Source organism: Geospiza fortis, unplaced genomic scaffold (assembly GCF_000277835.1).
Source record: "Geospiza fortis unplaced genomic scaffold, GeoFor_1.0 scaffold407, whole genome shotgun sequence".
In the NCBI taxonomy this organism is placed as follows: domain Eukaryota; kingdom Metazoa; phylum Chordata; class Aves; order Passeriformes; family Thraupidae; genus Geospiza; species Geospiza fortis.
This window is the reverse complement of record NW_005054507.1, coordinates 325,470-349,334: the sequence shown is the minus strand read 5'-3', so window position 1 is coordinate 349,334 and position 23,865 is coordinate 325,470. Positions and strand designations below refer to the sequence as shown.

At 43.4% G+C, this 23,865-nt stretch overlaps 1 protein-coding gene across 1 annotated transcript in view; it reads left to right on the top strand.

Annotated features, from left to right (window-relative positions):
• UBE2F (ubiquitin conjugating enzyme E2 F (putative)) overlaps window positions 1–21,676 on the top strand; it is a 58,925-nt gene extending 37,249 nt beyond the window's left edge. The window contains exons 8-9 of the mRNA XM_005428830.3: window positions 983–1,045; window positions 20,831–21,676. Of these exons, the coding sequence (XP_005428887.1) occupies window positions 983–1,045; window positions 20,831–20,881 (114 nt within the window). The 3' untranslated portion in view covers window positions 20,882–21,676. The remainder of the gene's footprint in view (window positions 1–982; window positions 1,046–20,830) is intronic.
• The last annotated feature ends 2,189 nt before the right edge of the window (window positions 21,677–23,865 follow it).

Genomic DNA, 23,865 nt, shown 5'->3' with positions numbered 1-23,865 from the left:
GTATAACCCTCCTTTTTAATTTTTAATTCTTGTGGAATTTAGGGTTTTTCCCCAGTGTTTTTTATCTTTCAATCTCCAATTTAATTTATCAGCAAACCTACAGTTTGTTTCTAAAGGCAAATATGTTTTTCCATTCGTCAGTTCATCATTCATCATCCTTCCATCCATTCATCAATCAGTGGAATCTTTCCCATTGTTTTGTTTATCTCTCAGTGCTGGTTTTATCTACCACTTGTGATGCAGTGTTATTTTTAATGCTGATTCCTCTTCTCCATTGTTTTTAACCCTAAACCCTTTCTCCTTCCAAAGTAAATATGTGAGATTAAATTGAGAGGCCTGAGGTTTGTCAGGACTATTTCTGCTCCCTGACCCCACATGTCCTTAGTTCTCAGGATCTTTGCACTCTTTTACCTCTATTTCCATTATTTCCTCTATTTCCACTCCCCTGTTTTTCCCAGAGCACTAAAACTTCCCTGTCAGGCTCCAGCTCACAGAGAGAATGGAATTACTTCTCCACAGAGAGAGTGAAATTGCTTTTCTGTGGAGGTGGAATTAAGGAAACTCCCACTTTATCAGCACACTGTTTGCAGAAGTTTTTTTCAAGGTTTACTTTGCCCTCTAACAAAAATCAACAGGAATTGTGCCTCCTGAAAGTTTGACTGTTCCTCTAAAATTTAGTTTTCTGATAGAAATACTTTCACTTCCAGGGAGAAGTGTCATGGGGCCCACACCAGCAGGGCTTAAATGCCCTGGTGCTGTTACCATTTAATTGCTCTGTGATTTGGTTTCCAATTACCAAATTACTCATTTGCATTTACCTTTGGCACCGAGGCAGTGATTAAATGATGCAATGATGAAAAAAATGATGAAATAAAACCTGTTGCCCTGTTTGCTTCATTCCATTTTCTTGTTCCTGAGGGCTTTGGGCTCCTGGTGATGCAGTGAGTGGGAGCCCCTTCAATGTTCTTTCTTTCTTTTCCAGGATCTTTTGAATTTTGACGATCCTTTGAATATTGAGGCTGCAGAGCATCATTTGCGTGACAAGGTGAGTCAGTGGTTTATTTAAGGCAGGTTGTTCCTAAACAAGCACACATTCTGTACTCAGCACTTCCCAGCCAGTTCCTTTTAGAGTGGTGGAGCTGCTGCTTGAGGTAGCTGAGTGACTCATTGTGTCAGCAGCCAGTTATTGGAACAAAAAGGGCTTTCTCTGGGAAAGCAAACTGCACCCAGCAGAGTTAGTCACCATGTGCTGGGCTTGTGGGCCACAATGTGGTCACAGCCCCAAAATAGATGATCTTTCCCTTCTTGTGTCTGAGATTTCCCTGCAGTTGTGCATGTGCTGTGCAGCAAGCTGATGGTTTGACATGGTGACGTGGGTGACCTTTGTCTTAGAAGATGTGTGAGAAGATCTCCTCTCTCTCTCTGTCTCTTTCCAAAGGCAGCTCTTTTACTCTGAGCTATTCCATGTTGCATGTGTTTATAAAGCCAGGAGAAATCTGGGCAAGTTTAAAGAACAGGAGTGGAAACTTCTGTTTTCTTTTTACTGATCCTAATATTGGTGTATTAAGGACTGGGCAAAGCAGAACATGGCCTGGTGAACATAAATGAGATGTACTGCTCACTTCAGAGCAAAAGTGCCAATTTCTCCTTTGTATCCATCTCCAAAATTCCATCATGTCATGGATGTATTCCTCAAGCACACAGAACTCACACCTAGTTATGCTCAAGACATCTTGTTCTAATTAAACTCTTCTGACACTTTTGTTGAAGTTAACCTTTAAGATTGCAGAAAGTTTCCAGGTAAGCAAATGTTGATTTGAAGAGTTCATTGAAAGTACAGTCAGGCAGTGCACCTAATTTATCTCATTTTTTCAAGAGGAAATACCAGGATTGCAAGTTCATCTTTCCAGCTATTTTTTGATTAATGAGATCTTGTAGCTATTCTGGTATTCATCCATGTGTGCAGAGCTGAGATGAGAACATACAGCAAAGCTGGAAAAAATTACCTGCAAACCTCCTCTGGAGGAGAGGGGTCTCTGTGCTTTTGTTTTAGCATGGATTTTGTTTTAGAATGGTTTGGGTTGGAAGGAACCTTAAAGCCCATCCCATTCCACCCTCTGGGTGGTTCAAATTGCTGTCCTGCACCTCACAGCCTCATTGAGAGATTGGAAATCTTGGGAATCCACAGAAAGGAAAATGCTGCCTGATTTTAAAGACACACCTCCCTCAAAACCAGAGGTGAGCCCTCAAAAATAGGTACTGCTACACTAATTAACTAATTACATGGAAGTTGTTTGAAGAAGTGAAAAGGAAATTGGGCTGTTTTTTTGACAGTCTTCTAAATCACAGTTTTTTGGGAAAAAACATTTTTTATTTATTAAACTCCTAGTGGTCTCATAAGCGTCTCTAAAATTCATATTATGCCATTTTAATTTTCTTTTTTGAGCTTATCTGAATTAATTGTGTGTGTAGTGACAGCACCAGGTAGGGCTGGATTTTCTGTAGTGTTTTGTGGTGACATCAAAAAAACCCAATGATGCCTTTGTGGAGAGAATAAATAATGCAAGGGAGAGGAAAAGCTGCACTTGCAGCCTGAGTTGTTTTGGTTCCCTGTGGCAGAGATGTCATATTTTACATAAACACTTCGTTGTGGAGTCAGACTGCTGTGGTGCCATCCTGGCTCTTAAGAAATACTTGCAATGCCCAATAGGATTAATATGGGAATGCTAATTAGTTTTCTTTCCTCTAAGTGTTGTTTACATGTATAATAGGATTATAAAAATAGTGTATATGTTATATATGTGCAGTATCTGTATGGACAGATGTGCAAATCCATCCCTACAGAAACAGTTCTGCACACAAACATCTGTGTGCAGGGGAGTCCTGGGAGTGTGGGGTGTGTGACAGCCAAAAACTGCACCCAGGGCTGTCTCCTGTGCTTCTCCCAGAGTGGGTGACTCAGAATTTCACTGATGTCCCTTCAGATCTGAAATCCTGAGGGTACCAGCTAATCCCAGGCATTGCCTGTGGTTTTTGAGAGCTGAGGTTGGCTTTGGTCAGCTCCAGGTCATCACAAATCACTCCTGCCTTGCAGATGCTGGAAAAATCCCATCAGAGGTAGCAAATTCTTCTTGCTGATTCTTGAGAAACAGCTGTGCTGGGAATGTTTGTGTTAGATCAGGATGGAAGGGGCTGCTGTGATCCCTTCCTCTGTAAGGCACCTCTCCATTCTTGCATTAAATCTGTGTGTGTAACTGAGCACATTTGGAAAAGCAGCCTTGTTCTGAGGTGTAAGATGATACAAAATTCAGAGCTCAAGTTCCATAAATTGATTGTTTTATTAACCTGTCCTACCTGAGATGTGTTAGTGCAGCTTCAGCTTCCAGCCCTGCATGACTTCCTTCAGCTCCAGGAGGGAGCTGTCACTTAATGAATTTGTTCCTTTGCAGCTCCCTTCAGCCAGTGAGCATCAAACCACTTCTACAAATTATTTTTAAAAATAAATATGTTGTTTATGCAGCTTTACTCATTCTACAGTTCTCCCACACACACCTTGCTAGGTGCCAGTAATTTTTTGGCAGGCTGTACAATAAATTTGGGCAGCATCTGTTTTCCCAAATGCTGGACATCCCTGGTGCCCACACTGCTCTGCAGTTGAATCAGTCACTGGGAGATAAGCAAGCATCCTCTCCTGGTGTAGAGCTCAATAAATCAGAATAAAAAGATGATAAAAAGATGATTGATGTGTCTATGTAAACTAAGCAAGGAGTTGCCCAGCATTGTCTTCTCACACTGATACAATCTCAGCAGTTCGGTGATTGATTTCTTGCTGAATTTAAAGGCGCTCTTACTAATTAATGAGCTTGTGGAGCACTCTGCATTTAGCACAGGAGTCACTCTCTCAGTAGTTATGGATAGCCAGAGCCATTAATTATCAATCAATTCCATGGATTCTAAAGCAATGAGCAAGTGCTTAAGTTTTAATGACTACTCACTTAAAAATGATGTGAGCTAAAAATTGTAGGATTCGTTGGATTTTATACAGCAAATACATAGAGCTTGACTGATTGCTCTGTGGCAGCCAGGCAGGCTGAACACTGAAACAATGGGGATCTTTTGGAAGATTCAAGCTCTGGAAGAACTTGGCAGTGAAAAACCAAGTGAGCTTAGTGCTTCAGGGCTTGGTATTCCTCATGCAGAGGTGCTGTGGGTGTGATTTGTTAGCTGAGATCTAGGAAATGCTTTCTGTATGGCCATGTGTCATGGCTGCTTTGGGAGCTGCCTCAGGACATGGGGATTGGCCAGTGTAAAATGTAAAAACCTTTACATTTCCTAGAGGTGTTCACTTCTGCCAAAAAACATTTCAAAGCCATTTGTAGAACACACAGCAGAAAATTCATCACAAGCTCAGTGTGGCATAAAGTAGAAATGTTTTTCCAGATATTCCTTTTAGATTTCTTCCTCACCTAGGCCTGCTGAGTCACAAACCCTGATGCATTGTCCTATTTTAATTATCTTTCCCCTGTGTTTGGTGCAGTTCAAGCAAACTTTTGTCACCCTACAGATTAGCAAACACTCTATTATTTTTCATCCCTGTGATCAGGAGTTGTTTCAGCAGTAGGAGGAGCCGAGTTCCATCTCCCTGTGCTGTTTTCCTGCACAGTGTTTCCGTCTCAGTGCAGCCCATCAGTCCTCACTCAGTGCTTGGTGCTGTGTCCTTGTGAAAGCCTCAGGTAGATTGCATTTGGCAGAGAATTTTTCTTCCTCCTTGTGAAAATCCAGCTTATCACATTTACCTGCAGCTCTGAAGTGCCAGAGCTGAGAAATCTAATGGGAATATGTGTGTATTTGTCAAGGACCCACTTCAGACAGGGTTTTTTACCTAATTCAGTGAGCCTTGATTTTATTTGCATCCTCTTTGGAAAGCAGCATTTAATACTCAATTATTTTGCATAGGTTTGTGTGGAGGAGTTTGGCTCTGGATTGACTTCTGCAATTCTTTTTTAATTTTTAAATTTTAATTAAAGGTTTCTCTGGGTGCTAAAGAAAATAAAGTTTTTATTTCAGGGTTGTTTCTGTGGATTTATGAAGTTCATGGTGTTACAGAATCTGAAGCTGCCTTCTAAGGTTTCCTCTCAGGGTTGTAATTGCCCTACACAGCCTCAGTTCTGTAGGAACCTTGGCTTCAAATACCCAATCCCTCCTCTCAGCTGCCTGTGGTCCTTGGAGGTTGTTCTGGTGACTCTTGTGGGATGAATGTTCTCCTGAAGTTACTTGAGGACTGTCGTGGTGTCCTCACTAGTGAGAGCACTGATTTCACTCCATTAGAAATTCCATTGGTAATCAGGAACAGTTGCTGAGTACAGATCCCACCGAAGAGATCTACTCACAGAGTTAACAAAACTTGTATTAATGGAACTCAGAAAAGATGGGGAGGCCACAATTGCTCTGTGAGTGCCAGAGGTTTTGGATTTTTTTGGTCACAACTGGCAGCAGGGTTCTAGGGGCATCTTCAAAACATTAGGTGCTGGACGAATGACTTTCACTGCTGCATCTCCCTTAGATATCCATAAATCTTACGTCAGAGTTATGGAATGAAAAATATGGACAAAATGATCTAATTTACAGAAAAAAATGTATCTGGAAAGATGGAAAGAAACGAAATAACCTACAGACTGGACTTTTTAAGTTTTGTCATACAAATTCTGCGACAGAGCAGGAGAGAAAATCAGGTCTAGCAGGGCACAGATGAAGAACAGGCATTGTAAAAAAGCTCTTAATATTACAGTAGAATCATAAACAAAGGTGAGTAATTTTTATAACATTTCATAGTTGTAGGCAGTTTTTTAGAGCCCTTAAACAGCAAACAGTTCAGAATTTTTACAGAAGACTCTTAATTGCTCGAGCATTGCCCAAAGAAGCTGTGGCTGCCCCATCCCAGGTTGGACAGGGTCTGGGACAATGGAAGGTGTCCAGCCCATGGCAGGGGTGGAATGGGATGAACTTCCAACCCAAACCAGTGTGGAATTCTCTGAAACCCCTGAAGAACTGGGCAAGAACCAGCAGCACCTGACAAAGTGTCAGGGCCTGGGCCGGAGACCTCCTGAGAGCAGGCGAGCCATGGCAAGAGGAGGTTGTCAGCAAGTCAGTAATGAAAGTAAGAAATAAATACAGATTTTCTGTAGAGGATCTCCAGACATCCCTCTGGAAACAGAATTTAAATTTCCCCCCAGAATTTCCACTTGCATCAAAAGCTGTCCTTGCCCAGCACAGCCTCCTCAGTTCTGGAGCCACCAGGAAGCACTGGCAGCTTGGGATTGTAATGAGTGATTTCCTCCTTGTTGGTTTGGTTTTTTGTTTTTAATCACACTTAGGTGTGGCCTGGGAAGTACATCTCCAAGTGAAAAGGGATTCCTGTCCTCATGTCCCACCTCAAGTTTTATCCAACCCCAATCTGAGAGCCTGGTGCTTTCTCTGAGTTGTTCCGCAGGAGCTGGCAGATTTGGGATCTTTTATCTCTGCTGAAGTTTGTGGTAATTCTGTCCTTGCACTGCTGATGCCTTTAGACAGCTAAAGAGTCCCAGAGCTCCCTGCCTCTGTGTCATTTCAGATCTGATCCTCCTAAAGACTCCTCCAAAATAAAGTCCTGGCCAGCTGTGCTTTCATCCTCCTGGCTTTTTATTTCTGTGCTCATACATAATAAGGGCATAATTACATTTAGATTTAAGCCTTCCTTCAAATTCCATTTTTCTCTATAGCTGAAGAGAAGCATTTGAAACTAAATAATACTTTGAAATTTGGATTCTGTTTTATCTCATCATTGATGATGTTGATGAAGTTAGTTTTCCTCTGTTAATGTAATTTCCTATCTCAGGAGATCAGTCTCTTTGAAATGGTCTTTGATACATCTGAATGAAAAGCATGCTATAAATGCCAGTGTGCCACAGGATCCTCTAAGCAGGCAAACTAACACAAAATAAAATTCAACTTGGAAGTTTGGGAAGAAAGTATTCATTTTCTGTATTTCTTCCTCACGTCTTCTGGTTTAAAGTGATTTATTTAAGTGATCTTACATTAGTTTCTTTGTTTCTCTATTATACCTGCTCTATCTTTATAATTTTTATGTCAAAGGCATATTTGAATGTTTAGCTCCTGCAGGGATTCTTCCTGTTCAGAAGACATCAGGTCTTTTCCTTGCCAGTTCCTTACCTCCAAACTGCTTAGATTCTGAGGTTTTTTTTCCAGTTTATTTTTGGCTTAATTCCTTGAGGTTAAATCTGTCTGGGAATTAGAAGTATTACCCACTGATCTGTAGTAATTGTTGGCCAATTTGGGTGCAAAACATCTTGTTTGGATAGCAGTCACCAAAATTGTCCAAGATTCTCTAAAAGACATTTTTATATAAAACACTTAGAGAATATGAAGTATAATGACCAAAATTTTATGGGCTGTGGATGCTGCATCCTGTCACTGTGCATTTCAGAGGAGATGTTATTCGTGGTAAAAAGCATTGGAAAGAGCTCTAAACAGGCATTTTATTTTCCAGATAATTGTGGATAATCTGTGTTCTGTGATGAGTAGTGGTCCCTGAAGAAACAGAAATTTGAAATGCTTTAGTTTTGCAAAGTATTCAGAGCACATGGGTGGCTCAAAAGTCAAATACCTCTATGAGCCAAGCTGATATCATGTTTCTATCTGAATGTTTCTTTATTGGATTGCAGCCAGGGAATGCACTCCAAGGGATTTTAATGGCAAACTGCTTTCTCTAATGCCTTCCCTAAGGAATTTTTAAGAAATAATGCTCATTTATTTCATTCACTCATTATTTTTAGCCCAGTTCTCTTTGTCAGGCTTTTCACCCTTGCCAATGGTTTCCCATCACAGCCAGCTGGAATTTTTCTCCAAACATATCCCTGTAAAGTTCTGTATTCAAACAGTGACAGTGATACATGAAGAGTTCTGATAATTACAGTTGCCATTTTTTAAGCTCAAATGTCAGAAGTTTAGTGATGACTCAAGGCAGCTGGAAAATTTGCTTTAGAACAGAGAAAATACTTCAAAAACATTTCCTTGAATCTAGTCTTTAAAAGTATTTTTTTATTATTGTGTTTGAGCTGGTGCTGGAGGAGCAATGTACTGGGTGTGCAAGGTGCTCATAAGGCATGAACAGATTGAGCTGGGTTATTTTTGAGGGGTTAAAAAACCAAAGTATCAAACTTTGACCTCTTGAGCGTGGCATAAAGAAGTGGGAAATAAAGAAGATTTTCTGGAATTTATTTCTGGCACTTTGCTGGTGGTTGCCTGGGTTAAGGCTGCATTCATTCTGACAAAGTGACAGGAGAGAAGGGGATTGGTTCCAGCTGCCAAGTGAGGTGTTGTCAGGGACTGGGGCTTTTCCATGGACTCCTGCCTGTGTTGGCAGACTTGAAAGGAACCTGTGTGAAAATTCAGCTTGTCATCATGTCCTGCCTGCCTTGTCATGAGTGTGAATAATTCAGTAACAAAGCTACCAAGCCAAAATGTTTTTTTTTTTTTTTCCTGCTCTCTTGAAAGATCTTTATTTCAGTAGTAAAACATTTAGCATGTAAGCTCCAAATTGATTTCCGTGTGAGTCACAGAGTGGCGGGGTTTGGAAGGACCCCTCCAGACCATCCAGTGCCACCTCTTGCCATGGGACACCTTCCTCTGTCCCAGGCTGCTCCAAACCCTGTCCAGCCTGGCCTTGGACACTTCCAGGGATGAAGCAGCCACCTTTATTTTGGCAGATTTTGTCTTAGCACTGGGAAAAAAATCAGCCTTGGTCCAAGTTCTGCAGGAACAATTGACCAGCCCAATGTGTTCAGAGCCCTTTAATCCAGCATCCCCTCATCTGGGAGTGGCAGAAGGATGGTGCTTATCACATGAGCCCTCCTGTAATGAGGCAGAACTCCTGGTCAGGCATTCTGAGTGCTTGGATTACAGAGATTTTTATCCTGCAGGACTGGGCAATTGCTTTTATTGTGTTTTATTCAGCTGCAGCAACAGAAACAAGTATCACTGGTGCTGCTGGCCAGAGGAGCCTGTTGGGGTGTGTTCTCCCCAGCAGTGAAATGTGAGCTCTGGAGCTGGGGTTCTCAGATTCCTGCACCATCTAACCCTGCTGGGCTGTTCACATAACCCTCAACTCCAAACCAGCCTTTTAACTTGCCCAGCCCTTCCAGGGCTTGCTGCAGAAAACAACAGCTGCTTTGGATGCTTCAGTGGCATTGAGCATGTGAACCCCTGGGCTGAAATCCCTCTGGAAAAAGAAATGGGGATTTCATTTAATAGGGGAGAGAACAAACCAGGTCTTACCAGTAAACTGGGTGAATTTGGAATATTCTGTTTTTCGTACTCTCTGAAAACTCACAGATGTCTGCCTGCAAAGTTTAAATATGTAGGTAACACTGAAAGATTTAACAGGTAGCCAAAAAGATGATCCTTTGGTTTAAGAGTCTTACTTTCTTCATCAGGAATGAAAATTGATGTTTTACCACTGCAAATTTGGGGTTTTTTCTTCATTGGCTGCAGGCAAGCCAAGCTTTTCACCTTGTCCTGATTTTCCTTGCAGTGTTCAGTAGTCACTGTAAGTGATTTAATTTCTATATTTTTGTTATAAACTGAAAAACAGCTTTAAACCAAAATAGGTGGCTGTTTTATTTTCGGTATCATGAAGTGGTTAATGTTGGTTTACTCCAGAATTTGTAGGCTTGACACTTATTTTTGTGTGAACAGAATAGGCTCTGATGTCCACAAATTGCAGTGCTGGGAAACCAAACTAAATTTCAAGGCTGGAGAGCTGTTGTGGTGCTTTGGAAGTTTGCTGATGAGAATTGGAGTGCTGTGGAGAGGGAAATGATTCACCCAGGGTAGGACAATGGAGCAGTGGGAGGCTGGGCATTCATTTGGATCATCTTAGTCCTGGATTAACAGCCTGGCATTTAAATTGCATTCTGTTCCTTATCCTTTCCTTGCTGTGATGTTCCTACACAGACAGCCTCTCTCTCACCTGATTTATCTGTGCTCTGACAGAATCACTTTTGAAGGAATAAATCCAGACCACTTTGCTCTGCTGTGCTGCCCTTTGTGCTCACAGGTGCCAAAGGTTCCCATTGCCCAGATAAGCTAAAATGTACACGGGAAGAAGGAACCAGTTTTTATATCTTGACATTCTACTTTTTATTCTTTTTGTCTGCCTGCAAAATAAATTCTTTTCTCTGGTTGTCAGAACTGAGGTTGGCCTGTGGCTTGAATCAGTGCTGGGCTGCACTCGCAGCTGAGACTCATCCCAGGGCTTTTCTCTCTTACATCTTGGAAACTTCAACCCTCCAGCCTTGTGCTAAAGAGAGTAAAGAGTGTTTGGCAAGGAGCTCTAAGCCACCCTCTCCTGGGAAACTCTGACACTGACAAAAAGAGGGTTTTTAAACCCTTCTCCTTTTGCTGCTCAAGGGAGAGTTGCTCTTCATGGCTGGCAGTGGCTTAGGATGAGTGGCCACTCATCCATGATCTGTTTCCTGTGTTCTGCTGGCAGTCCCAGCTATAATTCCTGGGCTGAAGGGAAATTTTCTCTCATGTGGGATTAAAGTCTGTGGCCATCTTTATCAAAAGAGAAGCAAAGGCTGTCATCAGGGTGGTAATATCCTGAACAAGGCATTATAGTGCAGATAGCTGCTGAAATAGGTGAAAAGGAAAAGGAAGTTTCTGCCTTAGCCCTAGAAGCAGTCAATTTAATGTGATTAAAGCCAATTATTTTGAGTGGGGAGAGATTCAGAACTACAGGGCACTTCAGGTTTAAAGTAAATTTTTGATTCAAGTTCCCTAGACTGTAGAAATGTAATTGCCTAGGGGAAGGAGGGGAATCCCTCCATATATTATAAACTAAACAGTGTGCTCTTGAACATACTGAAGTACAAGATAATAGCAACTAGGTGTAGAACAGAAGGACTTCTGTGGAGCTGAGGGTCAAGGAGATACTGAGTTGACAAGCCTGATGTTTTTCTCCTCCATACCCCAAGACTAAAAACTATGAAGATTTAACAAAGATTTAACAAAATGTTCCTGTGTTTGGTGCATCACTGTGCTGTGGACAGATGTGTCAGCCCAGTGCCACTGTTGCTTTTAAAGCTTTTCTGTTTTCTATCCTTTCACTTCTCTGATGAAAGTTGGAGTCTGTCAGTCTGATAGTCTTGTAACAGCAGGAGAATAATTTGAAGAAATATAAAATTATGGGTAATGATGAAAGTGAGGAGCCTCTGGAAAACTTGGCAAGGCAGCTGTCAGGTTCCATGGAAATAATCTTACATTTTAATGGAATGCAAGTTAAAGGACGTGCTAGAAACATTTCTTTGTTCTCTTGCTCATGACCAGCAGAACCAAGTGAAATGATTCTGAATCACATTAGAGGGGGTGTTTGCTCTGTAGCTTTTCCAGCACTTCATCCTTGAGACATTTCCAGGAGGAATTTTACAGAGTCACCTCTGGGGATGGCAGTGATTCTGCCACTGCTCATGGCCCGCTGAGCTCAGCCTTTGAGCAGGTTCATTCCCCCACTGCTCTGTCCTGGAGCTCCTCTGAAGTGAACCTTTGGCAATTGCTTTGCTTTGTAGTGTTTGTGTTTGGCAGAGGAAAAAGGTTTATGCAGTGATGCCACCCACCTGTCCCTCATGCCAGCCTCCCCATCAATCCCCAGAGCTTTTAAACACTCACTTGGGTTCCCATCAGATCTGAGAGAGCAGCAGAGCCTTTACATCAGTTCTGTAGCTGTTCTGTCACCAAAACTGACAGCAGCACAGAGGGGCTGGGCTGGAGAGAGCTCAGGAAAGCTCCAGGTGGGCTCTGTGGCACACCCAGCTCAGAGCAGAGCCCAGGCTGAGGGGGTGGAGAGTGCCAGGGAGCGGTGCTGAGAGTCTGCACATCTGTGAGCAGTCACATTGTGCTGTCTTTGCATGCTAAAGCCCTTTCTTGCCTGTGCTAGGCAATCCCTGGCTGCAGGGGCTCCAGACTCCTGCACAAGAAGTGAGGCTTTATTCAAACACCACGGGGTGTTCCATTGCTTCCTACTGACCACATGTTTTTACTTGCTGTTGTCTTTTTTCCTCTTCCCTGTTTAGCCACATCTGAAGTAATTAGTGCTGCATATATGAATTTTTAGGGGATTTTGTGCAACTCTGATTTTTTTCATTTTAATTGCTGCTGGCTCTTATTCCCAACACCGGAGCAAGATATGCTGTTAAAATTGCTGAAGAATTGAGGTCAGGGCTTTGAAGTACTGCTTCTTAGTTGTGAATTATTAATTCTCAAGGCATACAGAAAGAGTGACATTATATAAATCATTGTAAAATTATGGACTTTTGTCACACTAGCTGCTCTGCTTGCCTGCATTCTGCTCTGCTTTTCATAACATCTCCTTGGATTACCTCTTACCATTTTTAGTTGTTTTCAGTTCATCTTCTGACTGGATTTCTCATTTTCAACTCCTCCACACGATTTTGGAATTACTCTGATGTGAAGTTTGGGAGGTCACAGTCTTTCCTAGTGAGAAATTACAGTGAAAAGACGGAAGTTCCTGAGAGTTTATGGTGAGATCCAAGGCTGTGTCAGAAAACAGTTTGGAGTGATACAAGTACTTCTATGCCCACAGAAACTGTAAAAAAATACTGGTTTAAAACCAGGAACTTCTCAGGCTTTTGATTTCTGGTCTAGGTCCAAGAATGTAGGATGCAAATTAAAGTTTTTATTTTCAGCCTGTTCGGTGTCAGACTTTGTCAGAAACTCTTGTTGAAGGCTCTTGGGGAAGGGTGGAGAGCAGAAGGGCTGTTCATCCTGGTCATGACAGGGACACAAACAGAGCTGGCTCTCACCATGCTTGCTCCAAGCTGCCTTTGCCAGGACCTCATTTTTTTGTGTTGTTTGCATTGTAGAATATTTGAGTCAATGCTGTTGCTTAAATTAGCACAGTCTCATCCTTGCTGTGCTTGGTTCCTCTGGGCTGGGATCTCTCTGTCCTTGGTCTAGCATGAGGTTTCCCACTTAACCCCATCCCCTGGTTTAAATGGATAGCCCTGCACCAGCCCTTGACATCCTGAAATCTCTCTTCCTATTTCCAAATACCTGTGTGAACACTGCTTTTTATTTATAACAGTACAAAACTGCAGCGAGGAAAGTGTGATGGTGCTTTTAACCTTCTTCAGGTGAAATAAGAAACTCAGATTTATTCCTGGCTGCTGAATCAAGTAACTCTTCCCAGATTTCTTCTAGAGGGGTTATGAAACACTGAAGATTTCTTTTAATTAAATGCACCCACAAGGTGTATCTGAAGAACTGAAGTAGATCTTTACCTCTGGCTAACCTCAGCTTTCCAAGCTTTTACCACACTGGAAAAGAATGTAGTCCCAAAAGGCTTTCAAGCTTGATGTGGTTTTTTTGGAAACTGTTTAACTTTTGTTGTGGGGTTTTTATTACTCTCTGATTACAGCTTAATGGCTTATTAAGAACAACAGTTCCATCCCAGTCCAAAAACATCTTTTCATAACAATTCTCCCTGTGAGTCATTGCATTTATTTATCTCCATATTTATTGCAGTAAATCCTTCACTTCCTCTGCTCCCCCAAGCTCCCTGTTTGGTGTTTGTTGTTCTCACTGAAACCCTGGCAGCCACAGCAGAACACATCTTTGTTTTTCTGCAGCATTTCTGCATTTACAGAGCTGCACTGGGGTTTTTCTTGGATTGCCTCCCTATTTTATGTTCTGTGTCCTTGTAGCAGCCTTTGAAAGCTTCTCCCAGCAGCACAAAGTGCATTAAATGGCATGTGCAAATGAGCAACAGCACAGCTGCTAATTGTGCTAACAGATGTAAATAGGAGAACCATTACTTCTCTAATGCTGCAAGTATTTATAGCAACCATTCCCCACCTTCCATAGCACTTTGATTATGGATGGAGCCTCTCTCAGGTTCAGCAAAGTTGATTAAGCTTTTGCAGATGGTTTGATTTGCTGAGGTAATGTGGAAGAAATGCAGATGTTTTAAAGCTTTTGTTTTAGATGCTTCAGGCACTGAGTGGCTTGAAAGGAATCTTTGCTTTGCATCCTTTAGGAACATCCATGGCTTTTGAAAGGGAACATATGGCAGGGCTGTTCCCAGGGACTCTGAGCTCTGGGAGCCTCACCTGCCCTGTCAGGTTGGTTTGAACATCATCTGCCTGGAGCAGAGCAGGACTTGCAGAACCTCTGGCCAGAGCCAGGCTGCTCCCATTTCCTCTGGGCTTGTGATTCATCAGCAGATCCTGCAGCCCAGGGACAGAGCCTCTCTTGGCAGTGAGGGGCATCTTCATGGGTGGAAGTGTGTTTGCAGCTCACAGGAGGCTGACCTCAGAGGAATTGGGATAATTCAGGTAATTTTCCTTTTGTGTAACCCTTTGCCACAGCCTGGGCCAGCCCTGGAGGAGCAGAGGAGGCTCCTGACCTCAGGCACCAAGGCACCAGCAGCCTCTGCTCCCTGGTTCATTCCCATTTTCTCTGTTTTCAGCAGCCCAGGTGAAATGTTAAATGGCAATAAGAGACCTGTCCTCCCTCTCCATCCAGCCCCAGGGGGTTTTGGGCTCACATTGCATCTTATCCAGGGCACAATTTCTTTTGGGAAGCTGCTTGGCTCTCTTCATGTGGCTCAATTCTCTTGCCTTTGCACAAACAGGATTTAGGTGTATTTATCTCATAAAGGGAGAGAGTCCTTCTCTCCCTTTATCTTTCTGCAGTGGCAGACAGCAGAAAATTTGTGGAAGCATGAGGGAAATGGTTCCTGCTTAAGATGTGAAATCTCAAACAAATGTGCAAATGTGTTCAGTGTGTCAGTGAAGTGCTGTGTCTGTGGAAGGTATCTGCACTTCTCTCTGTCCTGGCAGGCAGGTCAGTTCTTCCCATACCAATTCTGTAACCTACCTCTGTGTGCAGATACTAGAAAAAATGAAAAATAAAAAGTCCAAACCTTAGTGTTTCTCTTCTTCCTCACAATGCTGCTCTTTTCCAAATAGCTGCAGTGGTGTGTTCTGGTTTTGGTTGGTTTTTTTTCCCCTGCAGTCAAAAATTCACCTTTTTCTCCCCACCTTATGACTTGGCTACTAAGAAATCTGCTAAAGCATTTCCTCATCATTTTGCCAAATGACAATGGCTTGGTGTCTAGGAGAATTTTAAAATCTGAGGTTGGGATCACAGAATTTTAAAATCACAATTGGGATCCATGGAAATGGATGTGATGCACCTGCTAAGCAGAGGGCTCGTGGGAGATTCCTTTGTGTAGGTTTTTCACCCCCCACTCTTCTCTTTCTTCAGAGAACTAAAATTTAATTACAGAGCTTGGAAAACTCTTTACTCTTTATAGTCATGTAGAGACTGAGTGAAATAAAATAATGAGAGAGAAATGAGAGCAAGGCAGGAACAAGAATTGTAAGAAAACCATCTCATACTTGAGATTTCTGCACTACTCAAAGGTTTCATTCAGCTCTTTAAATGGGAGGAGATGTGTGGGGGTTGATGGGTGTGAGTACTTATTGTTTCTGCAAGGGGGAAAGAAAGAAAAGGTGGCTTTCAGTATAATTCATAGGGCTAATGGGTAGATCTGCCTGGTTATTAAATCCTAAAGCCTTGGCTGAGTAATGAATGCCATTTACTCCTGCTCAGAACCCCCTTTGCTGATCACTTCAGAAGCACAAGTCAGGCCCTAGCAGAGGTTGTTTGGAATTTAACCTTGGTCATAAATGCTGGGTTGAGATAATGTTCTGTTAAAATAGAGCTGCTTTAGAAAAAAATAATTACTACTATTATGATTACTAGCACAGAAGTGGGAAGGGCAGGAGCAATTATCTGTGATCCTTTTCTGGCTCCATTGGAGTTTTAGAGGATTGTGGATCTAAAGGATGTGGAGGTAGATCAGAAAGTTCATCACAGTATCATGGTTGTAGTCACAGTGAGGGGACAGTGTGTTAAACTGCACAGGGACTGGCCAAACAGTGCAGGGTGTGAAGTACCAGTAGTGGGTATGTTAAGGATAATAAATGAGCTAAATCTGCTTTGGGTTTTTTTTTTTAATACCTATTTTTAAAATTTTATTTCTGGGAATCCTTATACATACTTTGTTTTAAATAAATAAAGAAGATTCCCGAGGGAAAGTTTCCATCAGAACTTTTCCAGGCTTCTCTGGTAGCTGTCACCAAAATATTGTGTTTTCTTTGGATAACAGAGCAAATTACAAATTAAAAGCTTAATAAAAGACAAGCAGTTAATAAGCATAACTTGGTGCAGTATAAACAGTTGAAGAAATGAAGTCTCCTCTCCCAGAGCTGCCAAATCAGGTCAAATGTCAGTGTTTGAAACGGTGCCTGGTTCTTGAGTGTGTGTTTCACCATGCCTCTTGAAAGGGTACCATGGAATTACCTTCTGGGGTTGAGGCTCCACAGATCCTCTCCAAGTGCTTTAAAATACAATCACAAAACCCCAGAATGGTTTGGGTTGGAAGGGACCCTAAAGCTCATCCCATCCCACCCCTGCCATGGGCAGGGACACCTTCCACTGTTCCAGGCTGCTCCAAGCCCTGTCCAACCTGGCCTTGGGCACTTCCAGGGATCCAGGGGCAGCCACAGCTGCTCTGGGCACCCTGTGCCAGGGCCTGCCCACCCTCACAGGGAAGAATTTCTTCCTAATACCCAATTTAAACCTATTTTTTGTCAGTTTGGAGCCATTCTTTCCTTTCCCTGTCACTCCAGGCCCTTGTACACAGCCTCTCTGACCATTCCCAGTGTGGATTTACAGCAGATGCTTTTTAGTACTTTGACCACATCTGTGGCCAGTCGTGAAAGTTTGGCTCTTGCTGCATCTGTCTTCAAAATAACAAAGCCAAAAGCCCCATAAGTTATAACCAACCTTTAAAAATCACCTGAGATCTTGTGTCCAGTTTGGCTTTGGAGCTATTTTAGCCTGAAGACAGCATCAAAACCAGATACCTTGTGTCCATGAAGGGTTTCTAAAATGACTTGGAGAATTCTGAATGATGCTGTCTTTTTGGAGGCTCTCCTTCCATTGCTGCAGGATGCCATTTTTGGAAAATTCATTTTTCATCTTTTCCATCCACTCAAGCTCCTTGCACTGTGAGGGGCTGGTGGTGCCAGGGTTTCCTTTTTGCAGCTGTGCTTCTCTTCTGTGCAGGAAGTTTTCACTGAAATGAAACCTTCTCTTTATCCCTTTAAAATCATTGTCCCCTGTCCTGTTTATTTGATATGTTTATTCATGTAATGGTTATTTATGAAACCTCTTTGTACAAACAAAACATCTTTGTTTAAACACAGAGGGCACTTTCTGTGGGACATGTTACATCCTTGAAGGGATGTTACGAATCCTCCTTTCCCTTCTCATTTCTAGCAGCATTTTGCCTCTTTATAATGCAGGGTACATCCTGCTCTGCTGAATTTTTTTTGCTTCTGATTATTCAGTGTTGCACATAAGCAGCTGTGCCCAGAGAGAAGTGCCCCCCATTAATGAGGAGGTGCTGAGCCATATGGCAGGTGAGGATGGAACATTGCAGCTCTGGGCTGAGCCCCTCCTGTTCACACCCAGAGAGCACCCTGTGAATGCATCCTGCCAACACCATCAGCTCCCTGGGAGTGACAGGGAGCCTTTCTGGAGCCTTCTGCCTTCCTTACTGAGCTCCTGCTTCTCTGCAGGCCCTGCTGAGAGCCCATTTCCCTGTGTAACAACTCATAAAGGGACAGAGGGGAAGGCCAAGTGTGCTCTGAGCTGCCTGCACTGCCCTGCTCTTGGACTTCGTACAGCTCTGTGTGTGTGTCCAGGGGTGTTTCCCAGCCCTGGGCTCAGCTCCTTGTAGTCATCCATCTTTTGGAGAAACACTAGGAGTGGGAAATTCTTGGATTATGCCCTTTTCTGACCAGAAATGGGGCAACTGAGAGGCGTTTAAAAACTTTTATTCCATTTTCAGTTTCATGAGAAGGGTGAGACAATACAGATGCTACAATTCATGTTATCACAATCAGAAGCCAACTATTTCCTAATTACAATACACTGTAAGTGTTTCTTGGCCTATCAGCTTTAGCCACATCATGCTGCAAATACTTTAAAGCCAATCATCTAAAATTACCCCTCATGGCTCCCACTACAATGCATCTTTCATAGTTCTGTTTCTCCCAGGTATCCATTCTTCTTTGCAAGGTCACTTTTTGAAACTTGTTTCTCGTTCCATTTCTCTCTCAGCAATGTCTGTCCTATTCCATGGCATTTCTAAGTCAGCATTCCATATCTCAAAGTTTACATACAGATAAGTGAGCCTTCTGTCAGGCTTTGAGAGTTCTCTACAAATCCATTTCCCGCAGGAAACAATGTGCAAGAAGCCCTCAGTGAGTTCAGTTTCCACCTGCATCTATGGGTTGGAATTGCCTGGGTTTGGGAGTTTTATTGCAGCTGAAGATGGCATTAGCTTTTAAAATACAGCATTTTTTAAACACAGCATGCCAGTTGGATGAGTGTGGAAATGGGTGTGCTTGCAGCAGAGTGACAAAGTCACTACACACATTATTGCCTTTAGCAGGTGCCATATTGGACCCAAATAGCTGCTCTTCCAACCCAGAAGAGCAGGCAGCCTGTTCCTGAGGAGGAGGGGGATTTCTGCAGCCCTGCTTGTAACAGGATTTCTGGCCTTAAACTGCATTTTAAACTCTGTTGAGATTCCAAGCACTTTGCACTTTTATGGACGTCTGTGATGCAACCTGATCAGCTGAAAAGTGAAACCACAGAGTTTCTCATGGATCATAGGTTTACTTTGATCCTTTTGGATTTTAACCATGGGATAACCTTTATCCTTTCACTCAGCAGCAGAAACCCAAACCTTCACCAGGGGAGCTGATCTAAAGTGTTTGAAGTGTGGTGTTGGAGCCAGGGAAATATTGATGTGTTTGAAGCTTGATTCGGGGAAAAAGGTCATATTAGTGCCCCTTCCTGGTGTGCCCTGATGTCCAGCTCTGGGTGGTCTGTGCCAGAACACTTGGCATGTGTTTGAAAGGCATCATTTCATGTAAACCTGGAGCTGACATTGTCTGAAGCAGGACTCTGCCTTGCTGTGATCCCACAGGTCATGGCAGTGGGATTTTGTAGTCAAGCAAAACGTTGGGCAGAGGATTTCAGTGCTTCCATGGCCTGTGCTCTTCCAGGCATCTGCAGTGTACCAGGACAGTGTTCAAAACCTCCTCATCTACTGCATGCATTGTTTTTTCAGTTGTTTTCTTTTTTAACAGATGTGAGTACATACATTTCCCAGGTTTTCCTGCTTTATATTCCAGCAGCACACAAAAATGGGAGCAGGAAATCCAGCAGAATGCACTCTGGAGCACAGGCCCCTCAGTGTGTTTGGGTGGAACATATTTAATACCAGCCTGTGAGAGTAATACTGTATTTGCATCCTGATGAAGGCAGGAATGATGCATCTGACTCCATGTTCTCAGAAGGCTAATTTATTACTTTGTAATAGTATATTATATTAAAGAATACTATACTATACTAAAGAATACAGAAAGGACACTTACTGAATGCTAAGAAGATAATAATGAAAACTCCTGACTCTTTCCAGAGTCCTGACACAGCTTGGCCCTGATTGGCCAAAGAGCCAAAACAGCTCACAGCAGAATCCAGTGAAACAATCACCTGTGGGTAAACAATCTCCAAACACATTCCACATGAGCACAACACAGGAGAAGCAAATGAGAGAAGAATTGTTTTCCTTTTCTCTGAGGCTCCTCAGCTTCCCAGGAGCGAAATCCTGGGCAAAGGGATTTTATCAGAGAATGTGAATGGCACAGAATAACATGCCAGGAATGTGGTGTCTGCCTGGCATCCCTGCTTGCCCAGGGATCACACCATGTCAGAATTTCTTCTTGCTCAGCATCTCTGTGCTTTATAAGCACAAACCACCACAACTCTGTGGTTTTCCCTGGATACAGAGGTTATGGAATAGCAGGCAGTGTGTGTGCACCTGTTGGGAAGGGTGAAAGTTTGACAAGAAAGTCTCACAGATGTGTGTGCTTAGCAGAAAGATTTTTGAATGCAAAATCTGAAGAAGGAATAGAAATGAAAGCAAGTTTTGATATAGAAGAAAAGAATTGCTGAACCAGTCTTACTGGATAACCAAGGAGGCAAAGGGTGTGTTAGCAAAGGATAAACCCACCTCAAACAAGAAGATGTTTTTACCAAGCAGAAAGAGAGCACAGGCAAACAAGTCAGCAAATGTGGCAAGTAGAAAAAAGGTCTCAGAATTTTCCACTGCAAGAAAACTGAAAAACAACTTCTAGCTTAAACTGTGATTGGAGACCAGTAACATGAATATGGTAATTACAGTAGTTATGATAGGCTATAGGTAATTGTTAAGGTATAGGTTGGTTCTGCTGTATTAAGATGCTCAGCAAAGAACAGTATATAATGCAATGTAACCAAAACCAAAGAGCCTCCAGGGCTGCCTGCAGCTGGAGCTGACAGCTGTAGGCACAGGCTCTGTCACCCACAACCCTGGACTGCTGTAAGCTCTTAGATGGAATAAACTGCATTTTGGAGAGCCCTTGGAGTCCCACATCCCTCATTCAGGCTCTTACATGCACCTAAGCTGTAGCTGGTGATGGCAGATTTTTCCCACTTGATTCCCCAGTGTCCCCTTGATTCCATTGCTGTGGAGCACTCATTGTAAGGATTCAGGGTTCCTGCCAGTGGCACATTTCCCTGTGAGCCCATCCCTGCTGTGCCTGGGTAACAGAGCTGTGCTTCCCTGCAGGAGGACTTTCGGAATAAAGTGGAAGATTACATTAAGCGCTACGCCAGATGATGAAGGGGATGGATGGATGGCAGGACCACGGCTCCAGAGCTGTCCTTAACCTCAGCAGCAGCCAAAGCAGCCTGGCTTGTACCAGTCCTGTGTCCATGTTGTTCTGAAGAAGAAAACTAACTTCATAACCTGTCCATGTTCAAAGGAGAGTTCAGCATAAATACAGCAAGAATTTGTGTCTTGGTTGAAAAAGTTGTCTGCTTCCTTTTACAAATGTTTACTCTTCTGAACTGTACTGTATATCCTGTTGATGAGATATGCTTGAGAAGTTAAAAGAAGTCACTATTGAAATTGTAATTACACTTTTTTTTAAAACTCTTGCCTAATCTAGGGTGGGGGGGGGGGGGAAAAAAGCAAACCCAAACAGCCCAAGCAGAAAAGGTGGCATGTTTTTGGAACACTTCGAGTTGGCAATAAATGGTCTCCTGTGAACCAAATCACTAAACTGTTGCCTTTGATGAGCAGAAAAAACAAAATGAGCTTTTTCTGAGAATCACTCAGCTGAGGCTTAGAGCTTGCCAGAGTGGAAGTGCAAAATGAGATTCTACTTCTGGTATTGAAGTTCTCGATGCTGTTTAATGTAAGTATGTTTTTGTCACAGTTTGGAATTTTTACATGGTTAATTTCAGGCCCTGTTTGGGCTACGGGGTTTTTTTTGGTTTTTTGTTTCTATTCATTGTGTGAAATAGTTAAAAGAAATACAAGCTAATATGTAACTTAAGTACATGTTTAGTGTTAGAAAAATTATATATATAAATATATAAAATATATATATTATATATTCCTGTGAAAAAATTAATGGAAGGGAGATTTTTTAAAAAAGAAATCTGCCTTTGGCTTTCCGATCTGGATGTGGTGAGGGAGCATCAGAAGCTGTTTGCTCTGATAAAGGTAAATTTAGGCACCATTACCTGGAGAGCACCTAATTGTGTTCTCAGGATTCCTGCACTGAAGGGAAGGACACAGCTGGAACCATAACACATTCCCCCGACTCGTGCACACTTTGGCTTTCTTGATTTGGGAGGATGTGATGCTGCAGGTGCCTTTTCTGTAAGGAGCTGGGTGGCACTGGGAGCCTGCAGGAGAGGCTTCAGTCCTGGTGCCACAGCTCCCTGGGCATCCTCCAGGATTGGGATCACACAGAGGAGCTGATGGAGCCCAGCTGAGCTTTTACAAACTAGGAAATAAATATTTGTGTGGTTTCATGTAGAGCAAGTGTGTGTGTGACACTTGGGCGTTGACTGTTGGGGTTTTATTCCCCCTTCATTCTCTCCTGCTGTTCCTCTGCTGCAGATGCTGCAGGAAATGACACCAATCCCCCTCAAGAGCACAGCAGAGCTGGGGTACAAACTGTAAGCCTGAAACTTTTGTGTTGAGTTTTCCCTGTGCCTTTTCCTTTGCAGCTTTAGCAGCTCCTGTAGCTGTTGCTGGAGGCCTGGGGAAGCAGGGAGTGAAATGCAGGGATTGGCATGTAGGAAAAGAGCTTCACCTGCAGACAGCATTCCCAGGGAAACATGGATCAGCTCAGTTTTTTAAGCAGGCACCTACAGTGAGAGATCTTTGCTGCCAAAACAGAAATATCAGCAAAGGTAGGGGGTAAAACACTCACAGAAATAGCAAGGTTGGAAAACACATCTGGATTTTGCTTATGGCATTAGAAGGATTCTCTTGTTCTTGAGTCAAAAACTCAACCAGGTTGCTGTAACAAAATGGTTCTTGCTGTAGAGGCACCCTGGTGCTGTCAGCACGAGGAGGGGTCACAGTCCCCATTTCCTGGGCTGTCACCATGGATAGCTCCTCACTCAGGCTGGGAAGCTGCTGCTGTTGCTGTGTCCAGGGCAGGGCAAAGCTGGGTGCTGCTCAGGGCACCCAGGGAAAGCTGTGTCCAGGTTTAACCAGCAGCCCTGTGAGCACAGAGCCAGCCCTGCCTCCCAGAACAATCCTGTCTCACCCCTTCCCTGTATTGTTGCTTGGCTGGAGGAGATGAGCAGAATAATAAAGTTTGGATACTGTTAAATATTGTACAAGAAGGTCTGAGCATTGGTTTGTGCTCATGGGGAGGGGAGGTGGGGGGATCCTAGATCTCATCACCTCACAGTTCAGGAAAATAAACTGAATTTTTCATGAAGGTGAGGAGATTGAGGGGGGTTATGTATTTACACAAATATATATTTGTTTATATGTATTTTTATGTGTATTGTATAGGTGCAACTAACCCATGCTTCTGCCAGAGTCATAGACTGGTTTGGGTTTGGGGGGGTCTGGGCTGGGTGGGCCAGGCATGGGGCTGGGTTTTGGGGTTTTTTTGGGAAATGTGAGAGTCAGGAGTAAACAGCAGCTGGGTGTCCCCAGGGAACCCCTTCTTGAGCCAGCAAGGCACTGAAGGGGTCTGGAGCTGTCAGGGTGGGGTTGGGGGTCCCCATCCCATCCCATCCCATCCCATCCCATCCCATCCCATCCCATCCCATCCCATCCCAGGTGCTGCCCAGGCTCCCTGCTCTGGAGCTGACCCCACTCCTGGAGCCCGACCCACAGCCAGTGCCCCACGCAGTGCTCGTGGGGTGGGGGCAGCACTACTGGGGCTCTCTGCCATCACAGAATGAGGGCACTGAGGGGGAGGCTTCAGCTCAGCCTTCACAGAGACAAGCACCTGGTTTATTCAGGTATTTTTTTATTTATTTAGGTAGGAAAAGCACCTTATTCCCGTTCCTTGTTAGTAGCCCCAGGGCACCACCCGCTCCCACCACCGACTGCCGCGCGTTGTTCCCCAGCTCCCAGGCAGAACCCAGTCCTTGTGCGGGGGGCTGGGGGAGAAGATGCCTTTCCACGTGTGGGGGGAACCCAGAACAGGACAGAGAGAGGAAGCCGAGGATGTTCAGGCGCACCCAGACCCGCTGGCAGGATTTCAACTCCCCACACCCCGCTGGAGTTTTTCCCTTTACAATTCTTCGGCTCGCACACGATGGAAGCGGCTGGGAGAGGCG